The 18,199-nt window shown below is 41.5% G+C and overlaps 1 protein-coding gene across 2 annotated transcripts in view; it reads left to right on the top strand.

The window, feature by feature from the left end:
- The window catches only part of sema5a (sema domain, seven thrombospondin repeats (type 1 and type 1-like), transmembrane domain (TM) and short cytoplasmic domain, (semaphorin) 5A), a 173,942-nt gene that overhangs the window by 128,493 nt on the left and 27,250 nt on the right, over nt 1-18,199 (top strand). For both annotated transcript variants that reach the window (XR_014772698.1, XM_084747092.1), the window contains exon 16: nt 10,717-10,942. Coding sequence is in view for 1 of the 2 variants with exons in the window: in XM_084747092.1 (XP_084603218.1) it covers nt 10,717-10,942 (226 nt within the window). In the remaining variant the exon portion in view is untranslated. The remainder of the gene's footprint in view (nt 1-10,716; nt 10,943-18,199) is intronic.

Raw genomic sequence — 18,199 nt, 5'->3', positions numbered from 1 at the left:
ATGAAATAGAATTTAAAAATGTCTTAGGCATATATTTATATATAAATCTAAAAGGAATATGTACATAGCCATTAATGTAAAAAGCATAGGTATAATACGTTCAGGTGTCAGCCTACACCTCAGTATAACTTGCTTTGATTTGATTTAATTATTACTCCCACCAGGCGTAAGGTGTTTGGTAGGGTGTGTACGTGTGCATGTGTGTGACATACTTACACCTGTCCATCTTTCATAGGCTGCAGCGGGCTCAGTTTTAGAGCTGGTATCAGACCAAAAGCATCCATTGGTGTGGTACCATGGTATCATCGTTTACGTTAACAGACATATGCAAATTTTTTTTGCCAGTGTCACAAGTCTGGCAGATGCAGCTTCACCCTCTGTTGACTGGAGGTGCGAACTCTTCTAGTTTACATCTGTATTTGACTTGTAAAATGAAACTGACTGCAGTAAGCTAAACTAAACTAAAAACAGACGGCTGAAAAGAGGATGCAAGTTCAGTCAGACAACCTTGGATGAACTGGAAGAAAAACGTTTTTTTTTCTCTACCTTAATGAAGTGATGAGTCATTATTATTAAAGGTTAGGTATTCTGAAAAAGAGGTTATAAACTCCAAAAAAATTGGAAAAAAAATTAATAATGTCAAGCCTTTTGATGCAGTTCACTCACCACATTGAAATACACGTTTATCAAGGCTGACTGGGAAGTTTATGACGTGTTGATTAGGAAGAAATCATTGTTCATGAGCTTGAAAGAGAAAAAAAAAAGATCCATTTGCTTTTATTATTAACACTGCTTCATTTATTAATTTAATCTCTAGAATCGGAAAAACAGACTTGTCCAACCTTCATAATGCATGGCAGCAAACATGCAGTCTTAATGTGGTTCTGTCTGACTCTCTGCCTCCTGGTTACTTTATGGTGTTTTGAGTTTCATCACCGGACTCTCAAGGAACAAATGAACATCGCCTCCCGGAAATAAGTCCTTTAACAATAGACGAATCCAGGTAGTAGATGGAAGTAGACAGTGGAGATTACTGTGGTTTGCTTGTAAATCAGCAAGAGCTTTTGCCAAGAGAGAACTGATTACATTTTAAAAATATAGCCACCGAATGCCATTAAAATATGGATTGTTATAAGCTAGAAAACTCTTAGTCCTTTAACACTCAACTGGATGGCACATACATTCAGACATATGCTTGCATGTATTCGGTGCGATAGGCTCCAAGAACAAGATAAAGAGTGGTCAGACAGTCTACAGCTGACAGCGGTAAACTTTCTAGGTCTTCAGGCGAATGTTATCCACCAGCAGACAGGCATGTTCTAGCTGAAGAATAAACAACCCGTGTTGATGCATCTCCTCAAATATTTTCTCATCCTGACTTGGTTAACATTTCTTTCTGTTTTTCTCACTGCAAAGCTTTACTACAGCAAACTGCTGCACCGCATCTGTCTCAGCTTTGTTTACATTCGGTTCCACATGAGATCACGTGAAACTGTGTCCTGTGAAATCTCACAAGATCGCATTCCTTCTTGTGCATAATCTTAATATAATTATATAATACACCCTGACTGTAAGCTGGAGGACCTTTGGAGAAAATGTTAAATAGTATTTAATAAATATTTTATTGTCAGTGCTTTATTATAAACATCTAATTTATTTTAGAAGAAAAGTTGCAAAAATGTTTGTGAATGCTATCAATTATAGTTCTTAGAGAAACTGAAAATCGGAATCAGCCAAAATTGGAATCGGCCAAGAAAAATGGAATGAGCACATCACTACCAAAAAGCTGAAGAAAGGATACAGAAAGGATCTTGGTAATTTCACATGGATGTCTTCTCTAATGCGGTTTAGACATGTCGGAACTGGTAAATGTAAAAAAAAATCAGCTTACAGTTAACATATATTTTGTAAAATATATAAAAGACAAATTTAAACTAGATCTACCAAAACCTTAAAGACCTACAACTCTCTATAAATGGTGCGTCGGTATTCTCTTTAATTCCTAGTATTAGATGAAAGAAGATTCGCCTCAGAGATGTGCAGTCTTCACTGTATTTTCCACTTTATACTATAAAGTACATCAAATATCTCTCACATCCAAGGATCAAAAAGGACTATTCTTCTCTGCTGAACCGCACATCTTGACTCTCCCTCACAGTTAAGTAAGTCAAATATGGGCCATGCAGAACTGGCGATGCGCAGAGCTGCTTAATGACACTGAGAGCTGTTCTATTTACCTGCGATAAATTCAGTACTGCAAGCCAGGCTGTGAAATGAAAGTTAAGTACCCAGTGTTTGTGTAGGCAGACTGATGTGTGAACACACTTGTGCATTTTGTATTGTTCAGTGTGTGTGTGTGTGTGTGTGTGTGTGTGTGTGTGTGTGCATGTGCGCACTGGTGTGTAGCCAGGAGACCTGCTCCTGGCCGACAGCAGGCTTCATTATGGAGTCAGACTGGTGGGGAGACAGAGAGAGAGCAGCGGAGAGAGAAGTCGGTGCTTGACAAAGTGTGTTGTGGTCGGCGCTGCTAATTGAACTGATGTGTCACGGAGACTTGAGGAACATTAGGACTCCGTCTCCATGGACTCGACCACAATAGATAAAGATGTAAGCGCTGGAGAGGATTAGTCACTCTCACATCTTACATCTCACATCTGGACTGTTCACTTAAACACTGGGGTACTAACGTGCACGGGTGGAGGGAGGGGCAGGGAGGCAATCGCCCACATATTTGGAAAAAAAAGCTGCAAAAGTGCTGTCTAGGATGCCCTTCCAGTGGATAAAATATAGCAAAGTGGCATCTAGGCTGCACTTCCAATGGAAAAAACCTGATAAAGTGCCCTCTAGGATGCCCCTGTGTTTGATGAAACATGATAACGAGCCCCCTAGGATGTCCTTCCAGGGGATGAAACATGACAAAGGAGCCTCTAGGCTGCACTCCCAGTGGACAAAATGTGGTAAAGTGCCCTTTGTGGTCCCCTTCCAGTGGATAAAACATGGTAAAGTTCCCTCTTACCATGACAAAATATGATAATATGCCCACTAGCATGCCATCCAGAGTGATAAAACATGATAAAGTGCCCTTTCAGTGGATAAAACACAATGAAGTGCCCTCTATGGTTCCCTTCAAGTGGATAAAACATACCAATTCCCTCTAGGGTGTCTTTCCAGTGATTAGAACATGGTAAAGTGACCTCTAGGGTGCCCCTCCACTAGAAAAAACATGATAAAGTTCCCACAGGGTGCCTTTCTTGTTGATAATATGTAGTACAGTGCCCTTGAGGGTGCCCTTCCAGTGAAGAAAACCCCACAAAGGGCCCTCCTGAGTGTCCCTCCTGGGGATAAAATGTGATAAAGTGTCCTCTATGGTGTCTTCCACTAGAGAAAACATGATGCAGGACACTATACATACTAGAAAATTAGCTGACCCCTAAGTGCTAAGTGGCTAAATAGTTAACACTTCCCTGTGTGTGTTCATGACAGAGGTATGGTAGTCACTGTACTTTAAGTCACACAATGAAACAATTTTAATCTACACCAGGGACAGGAACTGTTTCACCAGAAATGCATCGCAACATTCAGTGCGCAGGGGCACCACCATAAATATGGTGCCCTTTTTACTTTTTTTGCCCCTGCCCCTCAGACAGCCTGAGTCTGCCCCTGCTAGTGTGTATACATTTGCTTGCTTATGTACACTAACATACATGCTTGGTTTTCCCTCTCACTTTCTCTCTGTTACACTCACAGCTCTCCCAGTCCAATAAGAAGTGTAATGAGTGTAATGATGGTAGGAGGCTGGAGAGGCACGACTCCTTATTATTCACCTCCCACAGCTGGCCAGACACCACAGAGAGCTTTTTGTACCTACATGCACATGCACACACACACGCTCTTTACTCCAAACACATTCACACACACACACACACACACACACAAGTAACAACACACAATGTGTTTCACTCTCCACTCCACATTCATACATTCCTCAATAAAAATACTGAGAGAGGCTGAGGGCTTATACTTCCCCTGCACTCAGACAGTGTGCTTCCACACACACAACCACATCCACACACTTTCTCGCTCCCTTTTTTTTGCTCTTCCTCCTCCTCAACTTGTATCCCCTCAGCCTATAACACCTAAAAAAAAATAAGCAGAAAAGGTCTGTGGATGGAGACGGAGTGAGATAGGAGCTGCCTGAATCCATAACTCAGCCACGCATAAACTTATAAACATGTACGCGCTTCACACATACACAGTCACTCTTAGAAATAAGTGTTCCAAATTGGTTCTCTCTGAAGGACTGAAGTTCTATCCAGAACTATTTGCTTCTGAAGAGCTCTTTTTAAGTTGTTTAGAAGAGATTCGCAGTAGAACTGGATGGGTTCTTGTTGGCACCCTTAGAAAATAGAGAGATTTAGTTCAGAACCTCAAGAGAGGTTCTGGAGGAACCTTTACACTATAGAAGGGTTTTCTGTAGAACCTTTCAAGGGAGGGGTCCTGGGTAGAACCACACAAATGATTCTAGCTATAAGCCCTTATGATGGGTTATAGGTAGAACCAGGTGGAACCTATAAAGACAAGCCTAAGAGTAGTATATGGTGTTAGCACCTTTATTTCTAAGAGTGCACACACACAAATCAGTGTCAGCCTGAAGTCAAACATCCACTCTGCAGTCAACTTGACACTTGCATACACACAGCCTTGCGCACCCAGACACACACACACACACACACACACACACACACACACACACACACACACACACACACACACACAGCTCGACCACTTCCTCCATACTGACCAGCCAGGCAGCTTGTTTGTGTGAGGCAGTAAAGATGCTATCAGGCGTCCTCCCACCCACCCAGCTCTCCTGAGCTCCAGCCAAAAACACATTACAGTGCTGCCCGTCTCCGAGCAGCTGCCTGTTAAAGGTGTTGCACGGCATAAAATCGCTGCTCTCCATTTGCCCATAATGCATATCAGCGCTCTCGCCGGGAGGGGTGCGGATACGAGTCGAAATCAGCGGACTAATTGAATCCAATTTTCTGTTCCACATGCCACTTGTCACGTTCGACTGCTTTCTGCCATGTTTTCACTTTCGGTTAATTTCTCCGAAACTGAGATGCGAGTGTGGCGGGGAAATGTTTCCTGGTTTTCGTTGTTTTCCTGTAGTTTTATTACTTTGTTTTATTAGCTCGCCATGTCAACTGGAAAGAGTGAGCAGAAATATTTAAAAAGCTCATTTTGATCAGCTTCATGTGAATCAAAAGTTCAATTCAGACACAGTCTTTTTGTTCAGAGGCACATTTACATGGCCAGCATGTAATGTATGCCTAAGATGACCTATTCATGCTCTGGCTCGGTGAATGTCATTTGCTTGTGGGTGTATGTAAGGGTTTTTTATGGGCAGAGCTATACTGATGTTTATTTCACGTCCTCAGGTCCCTTTTTAATGCATTATTCAAAACATTATAAAAATTGCCACTCTCAAAGCAAGGGGACTGTTTTTGTTTTTGTTATTATGCCAGATTTTGTATTCACATGCGTAGACAATATAACAAGGGTTATAGAAGAGAAAGGCAATAAAGTGTCCACTGCCCTTCAGCATTTGTTATTGGTGTTAGAGTCAACAGCAGGGGGTCCTCAACCTTTTTTCATATCATGGACCCCCCAGGTAGTACAGTGATGATACCGGGGACCATCCCAGTTTATTCACATTCCTACCAGCGTTATTTTTATTAATATTCAGCTATATTTTTATTGAATTTTCAAAATAACATCTGATCATTCACACACCTCATCAAGTGCCTGTCTCCTTCCACATTAATAAATAAGTGCAGCAAGGTACAGATTCATGTAAATATCAAATATAAATTAGTAGGGTCACTACTAGACAGCTATTTATTGATTGAATGAATTCTGATCTTTTTAGCTAAACCTCACTGTTGCTGTCTTTATCTTCTCTTATATATTATCTTCTATTATCTCATCTGTCTTGCATTTCAAATGGTTAACAATCAGCTAACAAATACATTCCATGGAGCTGTAAAGTAAAACAGCGGGTCAAAATAAATCTGTTTTTCATGTAGTACTCAGACATTTTTTGTAGTCCCACAGCAAATATTTTTTATTCATCGAATAAACTGTAGTCAGCTGGATTTTAAAAGAGTGCTTTCACCAATTCCTATCTTGTGGTTTGCCAAATTCCTAAGATTCCAGCACAGACCTTCATAGGAGTTGTTACTAACCTTTTTGGCTTGGAACTGGGGCCGGGTATCAGTACTAACCTTAAACAATAAGGTACGAAATAACCCATTATTGAAACTTCTGCAGTCAAATGAAGCTTCGATCCTTTGTGTACCAGATGTAGAGAAAAAAAAAGCATTTTAGCATGTCATTGCTAACAGCCAATCACCACAAGGCTTCTTTGGTTTAATAAAACGTGTGATTGGCCCATTACTGCAGAGCCTGGAGCCCATACGGTCTGTGGTGTGATGAAGTCGAGCACAGTGTGTTTGACGCGGTTGGCTCTTCAGTGTGCTGAGATGCCAGCAAAACAGTCGAAAGCATGGTTATACTACACATCTGTGGCGTCTGATAAAAAATGCTGAAGGATTATTTCAGGACTACTTTATGAATATCAAATGAAGCGGAAAATTAGAGACCATCTTGGAATGGGATGACACCAGCTGTGACGCCCGTCAACATGATGACGTTCCAACCCATGTGTACTACATTATTACTACATTATTACTCATTGATCGGACCACAACCATTTTTAAAGTCAGCCTTCATTGTGATCTTAACTACGCATCTGTAACATTTCCTGGCTGCGTCTTGCACAATTGCAATGCTATTGTGCAAGGACATAGTCTAGGGACCTCTATTTTTTTACTGCCAAAATATGTTGTATATGAGTTAAGTAATTGTGGACAAGACCATCAGACAAGGGAGGGATTCACAGAAATATACACAAATCTATTATTTGTCATTTATCCTGAAGAATGCTGTAATCTCAGTCAGCACTCCTCTGGCAGCAGCACAGCATCGCTTTACACTGGCACCATGCACCAGGCAGGAGAGTGAGCTTTTACTATGCTTATGGAGAAACTCTGTGTCTGTGTCACAGACTTTGTAGTGATTAGAAGAAGCAACTGGTTTGTTGCACTCACGTTCGCCATGGGCAAACCAAGTCGCTATCCACCACCACCCCAGACGTATAACACACTGTTGTGGTAGTTTCCACTACAGTAGATGTCTCCAGGACAACATTTTTCCATGGTCTCACACAAATAGGCTCAGACAGTGAAAGCACAACTAGTCACGTGCTGTTGTGGCTGTTAAAAAAATATCAAATGAAGTACTCTATTGGTATATGTATCACTTTAAGGGTATTACTATTGTTACTAGTATCATTTTTCTTTTTAAAAGATACCCAGCTCTACTTATGATCCCTTAAAATGAATTAATATCTGTTCATCACTCCAAAAGAAAGAAAAAACAAAATAAATTATGTAAAGTTCCACGGGTGTTTGTCCTCTCAACAAGCCACAGAGCGTTTGATCTTTGCTACATGTATACTGACCACCTTGCTGTTAGCTATAATAGATGTGGATGCCTTCGGAGACCTTGAATGAGGTTCAGCTTTAAACCCAGTAATTATCTCCTTAGCCCTCTGCATCGACACTAATCCTAAGAGAGTACAGGAAAGAACGCTTACCAGACAAGCCTCATTAAATATTTACTGTGTTTGGCCACCATCAACAACTCACACAACAAACACCCACAGATCGTTTGCCTTTTTCCCCCCCATTCATGCCATGTGTTGCTGTCGCTGTAGGCGGCAGCGAGACGCTGAGGTGGACTTTTTTTTTTCTTCCTTTTTGTTATTGGCTGATAACCACAGATTGTGGGCTGGTCCGCGATGCGTGATGATGTTAAATATTAATGTCTGGAGATGATTACTGCGCTAGATGGAGAGAGGCAGGAAGTGCGGCAGAGGTGACACCCTCATTCATCACGGGGCCCTAACAGAATCTAAATCCTCCCTGTGTTTTTAACCTTGGTACCCCAGGGAGGAGAGGAGGGGGGAGGGAAGGGGAGGAGACAGAGACGAGGGTGGATGGGGAGAGACAGAGAGAGATGAAGCCGAGGTACAGAGGCAAAAAGAAACGAGGAGAGGGAAAAAGGGAGCTGACACAAAGCCAGTTATGAGCTGTGTGTCAAAAAGGAGCTGAAAGAAAAAACACTCTGAGAAGTGAAGTGCTAACTAGAACCATAAGGGTTCTTCAGCTTGTCCCTTTTTGATTTCTTAAAGTTTCCACTTGGAACCCTTCCAGAGGGTTCTCCCTAGAACCATCTATGAGAGGTTTCCTACAGAAACCCCTATGAGAGGTTCTACAGAGAACCTCTTTATAGTGCATGGTTTTACCCAAAGTCCTCTCTGGGGATTCTATCAAGAACTGTTCTACCATCTGGGTGCTAACAGAAAACCATACAGAGGGTTCTGCAGTGAACCCTTTCTTATTCCAAAGGTTTTATCTAGAACCCACCCAGGGGGTTCTACTGAGAACACATCCAGGGGTGTCCTTCAGAGAACCCTTTTATATTCCTCAGGAACCTTTCTGTGTTGCAATGGTGCTAACCCTTCTAAAGGTTCTTGGTAGAACACCCAGAGAATTCTACTGAGAACCTTTATTTTATGTCAGATATTTTATCTAGAACTCACCCAGTGACTTCTACTGAGAACCAACAACCAGGGGGTTCTGCCGAGAACCCAACCAGGGAGGTCCTACAGAGAACCCTTTTATATTCCAAAGACTTTATCTAGAGCCCATCCATTGGGTTCTAGTGAGAGATCACTTTTATATTATGGTACAAAGATCCCTTGACAAACCCCTTGATGAAAATGTGCTTCAAAGATTAAAAAAATCCATAAGGAACTTTCTTTCAAAAATGGATGTTTGGATGAAAAGGGTTCTTAGTGTGTAGTTTAGAAGCCAGTGGTAGACCCTCAGCCCTTAAGGGAGAACCTTTTGGAACCTTTATTTCTAAGAGTGATAGATGGAGGGAAAGCGAGAACAGGAGAGAGCATAAAAAGAGGAGGCAAGATGGTGAAAAATAGACCTGCATACTGTATAACGTTTCCTGCTCCTCTCTCCTCGGCTGACCTGTCAGCCTATCCCGTGTGACAGGCTGACGGATGTGCAGAAAGGAACTCTTATCTTATTTTGTCAAGGTCTGGCAGTCACTCAAGGGCTATTCAGCATAAATAAACAAGTGTGAGGAAAATGGCTGCCATCTCACCCTCTCCTCTGTGGTGTCATTTTCTCCAGACGTATCACTACCTCCAACTCCTTATTTATTTAGCTGGGCACAAAAGAGGTCTGGACTGCCTATTACCCACCTATTATCTTCTTGAATCACATCATCATATATAGCACCACAAAAGAAGCACACTGTGTTTTTTCCCCGACCACTAGTCCAAATAGAAGTTGGCTGAGAGAAGTGGAGGCAAAATATATACTTATGAGACTTCTGAATGAGACTCACATATCATGCTGTTAGAGCTTCAGTGCTGCGTTTTTCATTTTTACTGCCCAGCTCTCAAAGCCAGATGCAGATGGGAGAAAGAGTTGCCATTATTGCCTTCTTTTCCCTCCACTTCTTCACTTCTTCCTCTATCAACTTTTCTATCAGCCCCTCCTCCTCCTCTCCTCCATCCTTTCCCCTTGGTTATAAATTAAACTTGATCAATGACCTTCTCTGCCCGGCTTGTTTGCCTCTTGCCATGTTCGGCAAGCGGTCTAATGGGAATGCATCCTTAGTCAGTGTGTGCAGGCGGGCAGACTGGCAGGATATGTTGTGGCCAGGCAAACAGGGCTCAGTTGGTTTGTACAGGGTGTTTTGGGGGATGAGTGGTATTGGATCTGGCAACATGCGGTACAGTAAAACCAGCCAGAACTGGAATCAAGAGGCTTTCAAGGATGAATGATGATGAAAGCTTTGAAAAGGCTGTTTATTTCCTTGTAAAATAAGCTGTTTAATTTCTTATTAGTCACTGCTGAGATTTTCAAAAGCCATTGTCCTGTCCATTATCATGCTTGAGAAATACACAAGTATTTTCTGTCTGAGCTTGTCATGTTTAATTATTGCTTTAATGATTTGTGAGTATCTCCTCCCACGCTCAGACGTGGCGAATTCACCTGGCTGCAAACGTGCTTGCCATGAAATAACCACTGACAGTAGAATAAGTGGATGGAGCCACCGTGATGTCACCCGCTGGTTTGTGAACTACCGTTTTGAAGCGTCAAGTTTGGCATTATGGGGGTTGCTATCTTGTTTTTTTTCTGCAACCAGAGCAAGGGTTGTGTCTTGAAGGAAACCCAAGATTTACAAAAGTGTCATGCATGCCAGTTTTATTTAGCACAGTAGCACTCGATGACACATTTTTTTCTTGTTATTTTAAGTATTTAAAATGTATTTTCAGCTTTCAGTCACAGTTATGTTTAGGTGCAAAACTTACTTTGGAAGGTTTAGGCAAAGATCATGGTTTCTGGTTAAAATAGACTCTTCACAGGTACGTTAGTAGTAGCTAGTCACTACACTGTTGGGCCGCGCTAGTATAAATCTCTTTAGAAGCTCTGTTCACTTATTTTATTATCCATGAAAATAAGACTTAATGAAGTGCAATATTTTCCATCTCTGTCCTTGCAGGAGTATCAGTCATGCAACACCCTGCCCTGTCCTGACCTGAAGAAGACCACACCCTGGACTCCCTGGACGCCCGTCAACATCTCTGACAATGGCGGCCACTATGAGCAGCGCTTCCGGTACACTTGCAAAGCTCGCATCCCAGATCCCAGCCTGCTGGAAGTGGGCAGGCAGAGGATTGAGATGCGCTACTGCTCCAGTGACGGCTCCACTGGCTGCTCCACTGACGGTGAGTGCAGAGTGGAGGAGACAGATGGTCTCTTTCCAGCTATCTCAGCCTCTGGATGTTTCTGTGTTATCTCACTCCAACTGGCTTTCCATGTCTCTGCAGGCTAGTTATTGGCCTCCTCGCCTCGAGCCATTCCTTCTGTCTGTCTGTGTGTCTGTTGTTCATTAGATCCTTCTTTTCTTGACTCTTCAAACTTTTCCCCTCTTTCTCTGTCCTGCAAAAGTTAAAGGAGTGCTATCTCAATCGGCTTTCGTGTTTACGGCCCCGTCCTCCTCGACTTTATCAGCGGATCAAAGCATCGGGCGTGTTAATGAACTTCCAATCCACAAAGCCGATCAGCAGTTTTACAACACAGTTTAGCTCTCCCGTGCTATCTTTCGAGACACACACAGATGCAAATGCTCAAACGCAAATTATAGTCTTGCAAAGAATCACAAACACACAGTCTTTATCCATCATCCCAGAGAGCCCCCCTTTGCTCCACACAGTCTCAGTCGCCACGCCCCTGGTGAATTAAACGCTGTAAACGTTTGTGCTAATTGACAAGTTGTTTATGTTGTCAAGTGGAAGGATCCATATTAGAGGGGAGACAGGCGCGGTGGCACCGCACCACAGCAAAGAGGCTTCAGATACAGATGCAGCAGTTAAAGTTTGTTTATGGCCTTGGTCTTTGCCTCAGAGGGAAAAGCACAGGGGTTTTTTTTAGGTCTTTGGAGTTAGCGCCTGGCTGAGCCGCAGCGGCCTCCCATCACTTTGAGTTCATCTGTGTCTCTGGGTGGTCCGTCGCTGCACCACTCACACACGCCACATGCTGCGGTAATCACTGGGGTTAGCCCTAATGTACACTATCACCGGAGTTTTCTCTCTTTTGATCTCTCTCTTCCTCCTCATTTCTGATTATTAATCTCCCGCTTTCCTCCAGTGCTGTCGCCGGTACAAGTTGTTCTCTTCACACTTTGAAGCCGACGCTTAAATGTTCCTGAAGGGTTTTAAATGAGTGCTGGCAGGCACAGAGGAAACCTGACTGCAGACTCAGAAGCCTTAAGAGGAGGGACAGCCACACATCCAAGACACTAGTGAACAAAGACTTGAGCTTTAATAGGTCTGTCTTGTTTCTGATTAGCAGAAGGAAGTAACAGACACTATGTGTTTCATTAGAGGTTGTCACCAGTTGCCTGACATCAGATTAGCTTCAGTGTTAATTATACCAATTGAAAAGCGAAGGCTGAGGGTTCAGCACTCACTTTTGGCAATGTGTCAGTCTGTGTTGTAGGTTGTAAGCAGCCTATGGGCTACACCAGGCAGATGGTGATGTATGAGCTGCAAAGTACAAGCTTCAAATCCCCTCAGCAACTGGTGTACAAACATGGGTGTTGTTTTCTGGCAACAGGAAAAATAGGAAACTCTGTTAACTCAGCTTATTAAGGTGCAAATTATGTAGCAGCAGTGCTGCAGGTTACATTTAACTATTTTTTTTTGGAGGGGAAGTTATAATTTCCCTGTTAATAGACACAGACTTCATTATACACTCAGTGCCAGACATTATCAACAGCAGTGATTTGTCACGATGCTGTAGCACTTTATATCCCCCCTGCACTCTTAGAAATCAAGGTGCTAAATAGAATCATAATTTGCGTATTTGGTTTGTCCCTATAGGAGAACCTATTTTTGGTTCTTGGCAGAACCGTTTATAAAAGTTCATTTTCGGTGGGAATGCTCAGAACAGTTCAAAGTTAGGTGCTTGAACCAGAATGGGCCAGTTCTGTGTTGGTGGAAAAGGCCTGTGTGGGGGTTCTATCCAGAACCTTTCCACTTTGTAAGGGTTCTAACCGTTCCAAGCGTTCTTGATAGAAAAACCAGGGAGCTCTACTGTGAACCCCTTTATATTTCTAGGGTTTTATGTAGAATTGTCCCAGGGAGGTTCTACGAAGACCTTTTTATATAGTATAGTTCAAATAACCCTTGACAAAAAAGTTCTTCAAGGATGTCAACAATTCTTGAAGAACTATTTTCTCCAAAAATAGTTTTTGGATGAAAAAAGTTTCTAATGGAATCAAAGAACCTTGATGAACTGTTTCTTCTGTGTAGGACCTCAGCCCTTAATTTTCAGAGTGTATATTGGCAGTTTAACTGGATAAGTAATTAACATCACTGCAGGCAGTATCACTGCTGTGAGGCTGTGCTGCCTCGAAGCATGGCCTTGTGAATACACGTATGATTTTATATGTAATCAAAAATGTATTTACTTCTTTTTCCAATGCTTATTGAAACAAGTTTCTCTTCAACATCAAAACTGGTTCACTGAAATATTTGGTTCGCCTTTTTATCAAAAGCACAACCCGTGTACATTTGAGAGAGAAAAAAAAACTTCAGTGTAGAATATCAAACACTTTCTTTCCTTAGAAAACTCTTTCACTTCAGTTGTAGTTTACAGTCGGACTGATGGTCCATTGAGGTGTATGTGGCCACTGTTTGCTACTCTCCTCTTGTCCCGCGTTGATTGTTCATCTCCAGACTTCAATATCATTCACTTCTCTGAGGAGTTTTAGGTCATAACTGTCGAAAAAGAGGATGGACTCCAGTAATCCACTTCTTCATTTCAACCGTTATCAATCCTGCCATCCATCTAGAGAGCAATGGTGTGTTTATTTCTCTGTGTGTATGTGGGGGCGGCTTGATGTGCATTTTTGCCTGTTTTTGTGGGCGGCTGAATACGTGCATCAGTTTGCGTGAGTGCATGCACGTAGAGGTGTGTGTGTGTGTGTATGTGCACAGGACATTTTTCCAATATGTCCTCCCAACATCCACCTCTCAAAGATGCATGGGGTGCCTGAGCCCTGGGGACCACGGTTAACTTTGCTTAAAGCAAGCGGCCATTGCAGAATAATTACCGCCACAGTGGTGGTGTGTATTGATGTCCACTACCGGGCCAAAGGACAGCGCGATCCCTCTGAGATGATGAGCACCCAAAAGGAATGGTGTGTCACCCGATAAAGATTTACTATTTGCATCAGGCAGCTTAGTTTCGATTAGAGCTCCACAAACAACCATTGCAAAACAGACTGCCATATGAACAATGTTGCACTTGAAAGATGTAATAAATTTTACTCACTTGAAAATAATTGCATTAGTTTAGTGAATTCACGAAAATAAAACAAATTAATGACATTACTTCAACTTCATGAAACTTTTTTTAAACAGCTTCAAATCCTCCACATCAACACATCACATCTTCCGGATTTAATACCTGTAGGCTATGCTGACAGTGGCTAACAAGCAACTAAAAAGACACAATATGAAAAAAGACAACTTTTGAATTACAGAGTCACAACTGACCCTTCCTAAGTCCTGTAAGTAAGATTTGTTAATTAGCCAGCATAAAAAAAGAAAAAAAAAATAGCACTTTTACAAATCAGTGTCTTTCAACCATCTTCAAAATTGGTTTTTCTTTTCAACATAGACACGTTGCACATAGTATATCTAAGTACAGGAAATAGGAAAGGAGAAAGTTAACAGAGGCTCGAATTTTGCCCAACTGTCGTTGGAGCACAGAGAGAAAAGGGGTGGCTCTTAGGAAGAGACAATTGTCTTATTTTAGTAGAGAGTACCCATCCCCCCACAGCTCCTGCGCTAAGCTAAGCTAACACATCTCGCAGCAGTCGACGCCTCATATCAACTCTCTGTAGACCTTTTTCACAGCAGCCGTTTTGACATGAATTAGTAGCGCAGACACAGATGTTACCAATGACACTAATTAAGGCTTCTTTCTGTTCAGGTCAAACACAGTCAGGGTGCTGCTGTTGAACGTGACTCACTGGAAAAGCTCTGCTACACTAAATGGAACTGTAATTTGTATCATTGGTTACACTGCTTGGTACTGAAAAAAGCGATCCGATTGTCATAACTGTAACGTGTTAACAGCCAAAACTGCATCTCGCTGTTTGGATTCATTTTCATGTCTCAACAAAATACAACTTGTCAGTGAGGTAAAATGTGTGAAGGTCGTGTTTGCCAGCTCCACTCCATCCCTGTGTTTGATCATCTATAAATATGAGCAGTAAGCATACTATTGTAATTTAATTTAAACGCTTGCTTACATTCTAAGTTTATGGGTGTTTACATTGTTTAGTAGAAGATCATCATTTATTAATACGCTAATTAGCTCATTCATTGGTTATGTCTGGCGTTAAGCACAGAGATACATTTTAATAAGTTGCTTAAGCTGTTTAAGCAGAGGGAATTTATGAGAGTCATATGAGACATTGCAAACTTTGCAGGTCAGATATAGGAAATGTAAACATCCAGTCCCTTGGCACTTCAGTGTTTTTCAAGTCTCGCCCATCTAAAAAAGTAATCGAATAGGTCTGCTGTACGCAAACAAAAAACTTTCTCTTCTTACCAAACATCATTCAGGAGAAGAAACTTTCAAGTGAATTTACACTCTCCCTACAGCCAGAACTGTCCCTCTTTTTGTTTTCTCGTCTGAAACCGATGCATGAACTTTAAAAGAATATTTGGCTGTCTGGCTGTCGCACTGATGTCACTACCCTGCTACTCAATAAAAAGCCCCCTTCTGCCATGTTGTCTGAGATCTTCGTCGTCTCTCGCTGCTCAGGCAGAATGTCACCATGTTTGTAGCTTTGAGCATCAGAGCCATCAGATAAACCTGACATTTGATGGGCTGGATTGTATTCGGAGACGCTGCGCATGTTATTGACACACACCTGGGAGTCTCATCTGTGACACACAGATATGGGGAATTAATTCTCCTCCCATCACCGGAGAAAATAAATAGTTGTTTGGGATATGTTAGTGACTTTCCCGACCTCTCCAAAGCTTCTCTTTTTCTTTTTGTCTGGCTGTCTCTCATATTAAGATCTCTATCTGTCTTTATTATGAGAGATAAATTATGAATATATGATTTAACCAAGCATTCACAATGAGCCTTTATGTAACATACTGACTTGTTTCGTATCAGTGATCACAGCTTAATGATAGCGATGAGTTAATTACTTAAGATCTGTAGTGATTTAAAGACCTCTCTTGTCATGTACGCCCAGTTATTAGTCTTGTAGCTTTTGTAGCCATTTTTCCTTTTTATCACATTTCACATGCGTGAACGAAAAACCCAACATTTGATCATTTGCATAATTGCCCATATAGATGTGTATTTTTTTAAACAGAGAATTCTACAGGCAATTTATAAAACATGGCCCTCGTTTTCCTACCCATTATGAGACTCTCCTGTTGACTCAACAATGCAATATATCTTCATGTAATACTACATTAATTAAATTAATATATTTAGGTGGTTTACACAAGGCAGCTGGTCTTTACATCTTCTACATCATGCACACTGCCCTAATCATATTGTTTTACTATAGACACTTGCAGTCCTGTTCAAAGGGAAGTTATTGTAGATGCAAATGACCATGTTACTCCATCAAATCTTATATACAGTTTATAATCAGAAATTCTTATGAAACTATTGTTATTTATTTCAGATAGAAGTAGACAAAAGCAGGCTTCTCATTTCTAGCTTTTAATGCCTTTAATTATATTGGACAGCTGAAGATAGGACTGGAAAGGGGGAGAGAGAGTCGGGGAATGACATGCAGCAAAGGAATGTAGACAGGAGTAAAACCCACAGACACTGCAGAGGACTGACAGCCTCCATACAGTGTTCTTCCAATTGAGCTACCAGGCCACCAAACTGGGCTTTTTTTAAATGCAATTTGTTACTTTTGTTAAATTACAGTGCTTAGTTAATACTGTGCTCATTGTCTTTGGATGTGACTCTTCATAACTACTGGCTTGGGCGCAGATCTCAGGGAGGACAGAGGGGACATGTCCACCTCAACTTCTAATAATCCAAGTTAGTATGTATACAATTATTTTGTAATAAATCGTGTTATTACAAATATATATTTAATATATAATTAATATAAGCTCTTTGTTGTGTTTAGTTAATTATATTACTGAGTAAATGACATGTGTGCCGACCAAAGTGCGTCAGAAAAGAGTCTTAGTGATGGTGTGACTAAAGTTTTCTCTCTAAAAAAATGTCCCTGCCATAAAGCACCTGCTTTCAGAATGGATTTCACTTTAACAATCTGTCCATTTGAAAGATCGCTGGTAGCAGAGGGTATTTTAACCTTAATACAGTAATTAATTTAAATTGAGCTGGCCTAACCTCTACAAATAAACCTTGAAAATGGCATTAAGTAATGTAGGAAGTGGAGCTAAAGCCAAACTGTTTTCTGCTTCACTCAGCTCAGAGTAAAAGTTCCCATAATAAGCACAAGCTGCAACCCCCACCTCCACCCCTGAGCAGATAAGTCCAGGGCTCAATTTCACCACTGTCCCCTCTGAATTGTAATGACATCTACACTCTTGACTGCTGTAGGTGGTCAGCTGGTAGCTGGACATGCCAGACATTTGATGGTTGCACACTGTTTAATCCCATTCATACACTTTTCCTCTTTTTTTTTTTTTTTTTTTGGAAAGGCTAAAAAGTACACCACCCCCTAAACTCTTTAAAGGCGATTCTGAAAACAGATAGTTGATTGTTGAGTCTAATTTCCAGGTTGATCCAAACAACCAGCCTGAAGTGTCTGTATTTGACATCCTGGGAGAGATAAGATTAAACAATCATCTATCTCTCGTCAGAATCGCTGCACCTTTAAATACCAAATCCAAAGCTTGACAGGTCTTCTGTGCGTACTTTCAGTTTCTGTGCTATGACTGGAGAGATGATGTTTGGGTTGTGGGAACAGTGAGTTACTAATCAGCCTGCTGTAGTCTACATACAGTTGGAATTCACCCTCCCACTGTTGCCAGGATTGAAAGCAGCTACCTGTCTGTCATTAGTCAGCCTCCAACTGAAAAACTTCTCTGTTATTTGTCACTTTGTCTCGGTGCCATGGGCCAGCCCACTGCAAAACCGACAATTTAAATGATGATTTCTGCGAAGCCATATGTCTATGAAACAGATATGCCTGCCCGATGTAATCAATATCTCTACATAATGGGGATGAGTTAAAAGTTCAGATGCCTGTCTGATGATGCAGCTGTAGTAATATCAAGCTGAAAAAGGCTTTGAATTCAGGCATTCATCCCAGTTTCTTTTCCATTTGCATCTCACAAAGACAGAGGCAGCAGCCACACCGAGGGAAAAGAAAGCACTGGAAAGATGAAAGACACTTCTGTAGAAGGTTGTTTGTAATTTTGCTGGCTTGTGTCGGTGAGTGATGGCTT

This window comes from Lutjanus erythropterus, chromosome 21, assembly GCF_056507025.1.
Source record: "Lutjanus erythropterus isolate fLutEry1 chromosome 21, fLutEry1.hap2, whole genome shotgun sequence".
Classification (NCBI taxonomy): domain Eukaryota; kingdom Metazoa; phylum Chordata; class Actinopteri; order Lutjaniformes; family Lutjanidae; genus Lutjanus; species Lutjanus erythropterus.
Note: the sequence above shows the minus strand (reverse complement) of the source record. Positions and strands in the feature narration are given on the sequence as shown.